Source organism: Pyrus communis, chromosome 11 (assembly GCF_041283825.1).
Source record: "Pyrus communis isolate YQ-2024b chromosome 11, ASM4128382v1, whole genome shotgun sequence".
Classification (NCBI taxonomy): domain Eukaryota; kingdom Viridiplantae; phylum Streptophyta; class Magnoliopsida; order Rosales; family Rosaceae; genus Pyrus; species Pyrus communis.
In genome coordinates, this window is record NC_142575.1 from 32,938,224 (window position 1) to 32,947,967 (window position 9,744).

Sequence of the window (9,744 nt, forward strand, 5' to 3'; positions counted from 1 at the left end):
GTGCAATAGGTTGTTGCCCGTTCCCTGCCACTACAACATAAACCATGACACACCAAGGGAATGTACTTTCGAAACAATTTATAAGGTGTACTTATGAATAGCTTATTTATTTGAACTTTAATTAATGAATAAACAGGGAAATAATCAATAAATTATGTACAAATCCGCCCAGCGAGTGTGAAAAAACTCGAAAAATCTTTATTAATGGAAGAAAAGAAATGTGATATTACCAATAATAGAGAGCTTGCGCCTATGGGACAACAGACGACGCGCGCTCAAGCTATGAGCCTATGCCCTATTTATGAAATGTAATGTATTAATTAATTAAAAGAATGATACAACTAAATATTACAGCCTAATCCCCCGGAACTTGCAACTACTGCTTTGAATTGTAATATCATTATTTTCCGAAAGACTGTCCACTACCAACCTGCACCTGACCACGAAGAAGATCTTTGGGAGCTTGAAGCTGCCGAGTTTAATCTTTACAGGTTGTCTGACCCTGAGAGTGAGTGGAACATTACCCGTCTGTTGCTGCTGTTGTTGAAGAGCGGTCAGCAGGCCGCTTGCATCTTGGTTTTGTCCTGTCATCTGAACCAGGAGTTGCGTGGTGTTGCGGTGACCCTGGTAGAATTTTGGCAAAGCTCCTTCACAAAGCTTAGTGCGTGTATACCACACGCTTAAGCGGCTGCCACCTTCGTAGTAAATACCGATCTTCTTGTTGGGGTTTCGTGCGGTGATGTTCACGTCGAAAGTAGCATACAAGCTCGTCTGATCAGTGCTAACATTGAACTGGGTTATTTGCAATTGGTCCACCGAATATTTTGGAAGCTTTGGTCGGAACACGAGGTATATAATTCCACCAGTGATCGCAATGACCACCACTTGGAGCACGAGCAGGCATATAGTCCAACAGAGGCACCTGCGGCAACAACTTCTCTTCTTGTGCATGGGTGGTGGGGAGTGCATCACTGGAAAGGTACGTCGTTGTAAGGGAGGATACTTGCCCTGCTGATCGGCAGGATCACTTCTATCCGACTTAGAAGCTCCCCTTGGTACCAAGGGTACCTCAGCTGCTGCATGTGGTGCCTCAACATCTCGATCAAGTACTGGATGAATCTTTTGGTGATCTGCCATTTAGTTCGACCTATGTATGTACGACCCTATGTATTATCTAGCAACAAAGATGATCAGCGAGAGCGAAGATTTTTGGGGTCTGATAATTATAGAGAAAGAAGTAAGCTCAGCGAGCGAAGATTTCCTTCTTCTGCTTGTATTAATCTGATGTTATATAGGCTGCTTGGACGGACTTTCAAGGCTACAATGGAGAAGAGTCGTATACATTACACGATTGAAATTTGAAGCTTCCTTTTTTGACTTTGTAGGCGCCTTTGTATCTTTATTTATTAGGAAGGTCTTACCTGCGCCCCTATAGTGCTAATATTCAACAAACATACGTCTGTATGCAAAATCGACGACTTTAAGTTCCCCGGAAACTTCTTCTTGCTTTTCTTATTTTTAAAGCAATATGTTCACGCGTCTGATAACTCCAAGTGTTAAATGGACACCTTTCTTTCTAGAAGACCTTAAAAATAAAAACAAAAGGAGAGAAAGACCTTAACATCCAATCCCATTCCCCGGCGCGGGGCGGTGGGTGTTGAGTCCCCGCCTAAAGTTAAAGATATGATCATATTAACCAGTACATCCGACGATGTAGACAGTTGAGCAAAGTCAGATTTAGCCTCTTTCTTTATTTTCTTTTTAAAATGAGTCATGGTTTAGGGTGATGGGATCACCAGCGGTAGGGAGGTAACCGGTGTCGGAGTGGGGCGGCTGATGGGGTTAGGGTGGGGATAGGAATGAGCAACGGTTATGACGGGCAGGTAAGAGCATTTCCAATGGGGGCTCTATCCTCCATAGGCTACCATATTTGAAGCCCTAGTGAGAAATTTCATCTCTAATGGGCCGAAAAATGGGGTTACATCCACCACAAGGGCTAGTAACTTTCTTTTTTGAATAGCAAAAAGTTAGACTACATCTAGCCTTAAAAATTAGTGGGACCCACATCAGAAATGGAGCTCAGACTTTTTTTTTTGTTATTTTTAATTCAAAAATGGAGCCCACCATTTTTTGTTGCCGCTTTGCTATCCCAATTATTTTCCTTCTTGTTTTATAATTCAAATTGGGTGGGTGACCCTCCATTTTTATTAAGGAAAGCTAACGAAAATTTTATAAAAACTTTAGGTTTACTGAAAAATGACAAATAAAGGTGTAGTGAATAGTATAAGGAAAAGATAAAAATGTGGTTTTTTGTTAAAAGTGAACAATATCATAAGTGTTTCGTTAAAACTCCATTTTTATTACCCTTTTTTTTATACCGTTGTTTTCAACGGCTCTATTTTCATTTTTTTTTTTTTGTAATTTTTCTCTTCACATATTTACTATAAAATCCCCATAAATTTCTTCAAAAATTTATATTTTTCACAAACTTCTTAATTTTGTTTCATTTCCAAATTGTTAGTTGCAACAAATTTTTTTTTTCATTCTATTTGCTCTCATCATTTTTCCTCCAATGGGGGAAAAATCACAAAAGGGCACAAATTACTCAAGATGTGACCGTGTTTTGGCTCATTTTGCACTTGCGCAGCCTTTAAACATCTCTGGAAGTGTTGATACATAGCCCCTACCATTGCAAAAGTAGCATTATCTCATAAGACGAGGAGTTATCATTCCATGGTTGGGCCATTATAGTTTGGTGGTTGGAAGGTTTTTGAGAGTAAAGGGATTCGAAGCTTATATATTATGATATTAGTGTGATATAATTTATAAAAAGTGAATGACATTCGAGATGACGATCCAACGGGTTAGCTTGAGATGCGAAATCTGATCTAACGATTAGTGAAAGATGAAATCTTATCTTGTCTATTTTTGAAGAATGTGCCAATCAGATAAATAAACCAACGGATGAGATTGAAATAAGATAAATCCAATCCAATGGTTGTGACAAAATGAAATCTTATCTTGTTTGATTTCGAAGAATGTGCCAATCAAAGAAATAATACAACGAATGAGATTGAGATAAGATAATCCAATCCAATAGTTGTAATGAAATAAAATCTTATCTTGTTTGATTTTGGAGAATGTGCCAATTAGAGAATTAAACCAACGGATGAGATTGAGATAAGATAATTCAATCAAATGGTTGTCATGAAGTGAAATCTTATCTTATATGATTTCATAGAATAAGCTAATGGATGAGATTGAGATAAGATAACCTAATCCGACGGTACATAAGTAATGAAATCTAACTTTGTCAGAATTTGAATTGTTTTAGATTCAAAAGTTCATTAAAAAAAATTTAAGATAACACGTCTAAAAATCAATTTAAGAAAAATTAAGACAAAAATAAATTTATATAGCCCCCTATAGAGCCCACAAGGTATATAACCCCTCATTTGAAGAGATTCTTTTATAAAGCCCAAACGATTCATCGGAACTCTAAAATAGGCTATATCCAGCACTTTTCCAACTCCATACAGAGCTCCTCACTGGGGATGCTTTAACCGCGGTTATTTACCCATAACCATTTACGCATTGGGTAACTGTATAAATGGTTATACACATACCCATAATCGTTTGTAAACGGTTAGCCATACCCATAACCGCATACCCGTTTACTTTTTTTTTTTTTTTACATGTTTACCCTTTTTTTACACATCTACACATTTTTTTACCCATTTATAGGTACATTTAAAATAAATTTTCATATTTCAATCATTTAAGTCTTCATACAATTCTAATAATTGAAATTATAATGCCAGTAACTAAATTTTCGAACACTCTAATACTTTAGCACATTCAATAAAAAGTCACATTGAATCGTTATCACCAAAAGAGGCCTACAATGTATAACATTAACCAAGATTTATTTTCGTAAGTAACGTCAGCTATATAAATTCTATAATGCCAGTAAATACATGTATATAAAAAAAGAACAACAACCATACCTTCTGAAAAAAATAAAGAAAAAGAATTTCATAGGTTAGATACAATATATACGTACAGATTATTAAAAAAGAAACACAATGTATACACATAATAGATACAATTTACAGAACATCCATATATAGCTAATATAAACTACATATTAATGAAATCCTCTTTGTCAACAAAAAAATGGTGAAAAGACATTTTTGTCTTTTATCACAACAAAAAAGTTAAGGACAATAAAGTACTTTCACAAAACAAAATTTTGCTGTTTTTTGTTTAAGCCTCATATACATGTGATTTTATCATCTCTAATTTAAGAAATATAAAAAACAAACATTTCTCCCTCTCTCCCCACTCCCACGTTCTCTCTCATTATATTCCTCTCTTCTTTAATTTTAAAAACAAAAGTAGCTCTCTACCACAGTAGTGGAGAGGAGTTTTGCACTTACACCACGGATGGGTTTGAACTCCTTCAGTTTCTTAATTTAACAAATCTATCGTTTGACAAAGCAAAAAAACCAAAAGTAAAAACTTTCACACTGTGTTGGGCATATACTAGTATTAATTAATACAATAGAATTACTATGTTTATTATGAAATTTGAGTTAATATATACTATGGATAACGCATCCAGGCAGAACATAGGATGATAACTCTAAACAAATGGTTCTAGCACTAGTTATGAAAAGCATTATTACAACACCAATGGAAACGTAACAAACCAGAGTATCCCCAACGTAACTCGGGAGCAAGTCAATCCAGATTATCTTAAAATGATTAATCCCAAAGGCCTTCAATGCAAACATAATTGTCATTGACGTCTAGAAATGGGCAACAAATCGACTGTTTTGCCGAAGATGAGAGAGAGAGAGGTGGAGATGAGAGAGAGGGTAACGAGGAGAGAGACGAGCGGCGGGAGTCTGGGAGAGGTCGAACAATTTTAGGATTTTTAGTTATTTATTTATTTTGCATATATTAAAATAAAGGGTTAAATAAGTATTCGTTTATAACCATGAATAGTATTCGTTTATAACCATGAATAATACTCGTGACTGCCTATTTAAATTTCACAGATAAATAATTATATCCGTAATTCTAATCGTAAATTTTAAATGAGCGAATAATTTTGCCATCCCCAGGCGAAGAGCTCTAGTGGCTTAGGGTTTCTTTGCTGACGAGTTGGGCTGTGTGGGGACGGGGGAGGAGTGGTTGCTCTAGATTGTTTATTTTCGGTTTAATTGTTAATTTTATTTGTTGGTAATAGTGTTTTAATTATCAAATTAAAGATTAAAAATATATTTAAGTGTACTAAATGACTTAGCAAGCCACATGATATGTATTATAATACACAAAATATATTTAAGAGTATATGATGATATGTATTTGATATTATAATACGATACGTAGCCCGCCTGACTGGGTCATGCAAGACCAAGCCAATTTTTGTCTGTAATGAGCATTATGTGTATTTGATATTATAATACGATACGTACCCCGCCTGACTGGGTCATGCAGGACCAAGCCAAATTTTTGTCTGCAATGAGAACTATACAAGTTTACTCCAAAAAGCCATGTTAACCCTCGGCCCTAAACCCTATTCAAGGAAATGGTGAATATTAATACCCAAATCCAACGGCTATCATCCTTCATAATATTATTTAAGCTTTATATGAATTAAGGGCTTTGCATACTCGGTCTAAATTTGTAGTTTCAAACCCTATTCTTCACTAATTATATTCTAATATTCAATCTAGTGGTGATCATTCACCTAGATCAACATTACTGAGTCAATAAATAAAATGGTTGCTAAACGCGAAGTGTCATACTCATGTGTGAGGGTAGAAACTGCTCAGGGTTCCACTATTTATGGTTAACGGGGAGGACGGAAGAAGAGTATTGTTCCAGTTCTTATTGACGCTGCTAATTGTTAAAATACAATATACAAGTTTATGGTTCCACTCTTAATAATACCGAATCTTCTTGTGATAAAATCCGACATCAAGTAATAGGTGATTAAGCTAGACAGTATCGATGTGCGTGATTATGAGTGGGCTAGTGATCAACACCACTATCAGGGGGTCTAGCGATCATGATTTTCCTTTCTTCACACAATTTTTCCAATTCCAAAATTTGATAACCTGAATTCAATCCAAGTAAATCAGAACTTATTTAAACTCAAACCTGAGTGGACCCGAGTGAAACCCAACTCGAACCTGAATTGTAAAGGTTGAGTTAGAATTGAATTGGCGTTCTAACCCGCTCGATGCAGCCCTAGTTACAGTTGTGAGAAAAAATAAAATTAAGGTTAATAATGGTTCATCTCCAACTAGCATAAATTATATTAAATTTTCATCTTCAACTTTAAGTAAATTCCTGTAGAACGGTCGAGGCCCGATGGGTTGGCTCAAGCCCAGCCCTATTGTTTGGATTGTATGCTGGCCTGTCCGAGTCTTTAAAGTCGGGCTTTATCCGACTCGATTTTAAATAGATAAGGCCTGAGCCTTGCATTTTATGCCTTGAACTGACCCATGGGCTGAGTTAGGTCCGGCCCGATATAGCACAATGTAGTAATATAATTAACTTATTTTTTAAGGGAGTTATTATTAGCATTTTAAAAATCTTATTTGGCACTCCAAACTTTCTATAATTAAAAGAAAAAAAATACACTTATGAGGAGTGTAGAATAAGATTTTTGGACTGTTAATAACAGTTCTCTTTTTTTATACTTGTATTATTTAATTGACTGTATTAACCAAACAAATACTTTAGTTGAAACGGTAATTGAAAACTACTAAGTAAGGGAGCTTCATATACAGAGACAAAAATTTTCATTATATTTCAAGGAATTCTACTAGTTTTTAAATATATCAAGGAGAGACAAAAACATATAAAAAAGAAAGAAAAAACTAAAGCCCAACAAAAACATGGAAACAATGTTTTAAAATACCAGCCATGCTCGTAAGGCTTAAAACCTAACCCTAACAACCCCACAAAATTAATATATGTCATAAGCTCAACCCATCCTTGACTATTATGCAGAATCAGTTCAACCTGTCCTTAACCAGTTTTGCAGAATCAGTTCAATCAGTCGTCGACCATTTTTGCAGAATCAGTTTTGTTCTCGACTATTTTTGCAAAATCAGTTCAACCCATATTTGACCACAACAAAATTAATATATGCCATAAGCTCAACCCATCCTTGACTATTATGCAGAATCAGTTCAATTCGCCCTTAACCAGTTTTGCAGAATCAGTTCAATCAGTCATCGACCATTTTTGTAGAATCAGTTTAACTCGTCCTCGACCATTTTTATAGAATTAGGTCAACCTGTATTCAATCTTTTTTTTTCAGAATCAGTTCAATCGTCGTAGGCTATTTTTTCAGAATTAGTTTAATTAGTCATCGACCATTTTTGCAGAATTAGTTTAACCTGCCCTTGATCATTTTTGAATCAGTCCAATCCGTCTTCAGTCATTTTTGCAGAATCAGTTCGATCAGTTATCGACCATTTTTGCAGAGTTAGTTCAATCAGTCATTTACCATTTTCGAAGAATCAATTCAAACTGTCCTCGCCCATTTTGCAGAATCAGTTCAACCCATTTTCGGCCATTTTTGCAAAATCAATTCAATCAGTCATCGACCATTTTTGCAGAATCAATTCAACATATTCTCAACCATTTTTGCCGTATCAATTTGATCCGTCTTTGACCATTTTTGCAGAATTAATTCAATCAATACTCGACTATTTTTACAGAATCATTTCAACTCATTTTCGACAATTTTTGCAGAATCAGTTCAACCCACATTCAACTATTTTTGCATAATCAATTTCAAATACATGTAGAATTAGTTTTGTATACTTTTTTAGTAGAATCAATTTATAACGACATAATACCGACATGATTTGGAAAGGGAACAATGTCAGGGGGAGGGTTCAATGCTTCCCATCGTGATTCTATCAAACCTAAGATACATTAGGCCCTTTTTCTTGAAAGTAACTATAAACTCACATGAATAGTGTTGTTTTACCAGTTATTAAAGCAAGTGGTTTAAAGAATTTTTTTTTCTTCTTTCTACTAAGGTTCTTTAACTACTTAAGGTGCTTTATAAAGATTTAAAAAAGGGTGCTTTCTAAAGAGGGAAATGACATCAACTTGTGTATGCATATATCAATTCCTTCCACAAAGGATAACGGTTTCTTTATTACGGAATGAAGATGTGAAGAATTAGTTACAAATTCAAATCGTGGTTTTCCCATTAAATAAATTTTCGATAGATTCTTTTTTTCGTTAGCAGAAGTTGAAATAAAACAATAGAATTTTGGAGGAGAAAAGCAAGGAAAAGGTCTTTTGATTTAGAATTTGTTTGAATGGAAATTCATCTTAATTTGGAAGAAAATGAAAGATTATTTGTGATGAATTGTGTTTTGTTTGAATATCATATGCTTTACTATAAAGCAGCAAGAACAAACTTCGATCTAATTTCAAGGCATATTGAACTTGAAACGGAGAAAAAGAAAGGAATTATAAAATAATGACAGCAATAGTTTACAAACTAGCAATTAGGTTGTTCTTGTTGCTGCTATTATTCACCCACAAGTCAAATTTACCCTGTCGCCTCTTACCTTGTAGTTGTATACCAGTAGGCCTTGGCATTTTCGAAGGTGCAAAATTCCTGGAGAGACCATTCAAATCATACTACTTGTACGAATTTATGAAAAATATGAAATTCATGGGTTTCCAAAGTTTTAGAGTTTCACCACCAAATTAGCATTACACAGAGCGATCACGAAACTAAACTTTTGTATATATCATAACGAAGCACAGAAATTTAACAGAAATTTAACAGAAATTTAACAGAAATGCCCTCTACGATTCACAAATTAAAGAGAAACGAATCTTCACAGCTTTAATTGCTTTAGACTACCTACTATTCCACATCCTATACAATATGATGGACAACGACAAGGACGGGCAAAGAATAGAAATAGTAAGATAAAATTTGGGGGGAAAATTGATTTGTCTTGCCAAAATATAAATTTTTGAAAAATATTTGCTGGTGTTAAACCGTAGAAGTAGCTTATGTCACACCCCAACCTGGAAAGTCTACTTGGATTCCGAAATCGAGTTGTGTTGGCTGACACCCGAAGGGTGACGAAGCCATAAAGTGTAGTGTAGTGGAAAAAGAATGTGAATAAATTTAAACCTAAAAGTGCCTAAACAAAAGAGTGCGCGGGTGAGTGGGATTGCACCCATTTCACACGTGATGGTAGAGCATAAGAATAGTACAGTAATTAAGGTGAGGGTTATACCACTAAAGATAACCATCTACTAAGATTTGCCAAAATCCTCGTTTACACGTAAGCACAACTACTAAACCTGGAGGGGCGAAAAACAAAGTTGAGTGGGTCAGCAAAACAACATTTTGTAAAAACCTTTATTTTCGAATATACTAACCCCTTGCCGTAAAACAAGTATAGTTTCCGTAAAACATACTACGTAAGTATGTAAATAATAATACAACAACATTATAACCAAAAATATGCCAAGTCATGACATATCAAATGCCACAGTAATATAATCATGTGATAATCAAATATAATCAATTGCTCATCATTCTATGCTAGCACAAGAGTCGGACTTGCATAATGCAACCTGTACAACAGGACTGGGTGTAATCAATATGCTCTAGTACTACGATCACGTGAAGATTGGCGCTGAGGCGCGGTCACATATGAGTCGGAATTGCCTAAT

General features: G+C 35.2%; 1 protein-coding gene across 1 annotated transcript; it reads right to left on the minus strand.

Moving 5' to 3' along the window:
- Positions 1 to 176: 176 nt before the first annotated feature.
- LOC137741687 (NDR1/HIN1-like protein 6) lies at positions 177 to 1,271 on the minus strand. The gene has a single exon (XM_068481390.2). It carries the CDS (start codon positions 1,135 to 1,137, stop codon positions 349 to 351), a length of 789 nt encoding a protein of 262 aa, XP_068337491.2. The 5' UTR covers positions 1,138 to 1,271; the 3' UTR covers positions 177 to 348.
- Between the last annotated feature and the right edge of the window lie 8,473 nt (positions 1,272 to 9,744).

Excerpts from the sequence above, each read along its gene's own strand:
- LOC137741687 (XM_068481390.2), bottom strand. The coding sequence starts at position 1,137 with ATGGCAGATCACCAAAAGATTCATCCAGTACTTGATCGAGATGTTGAG.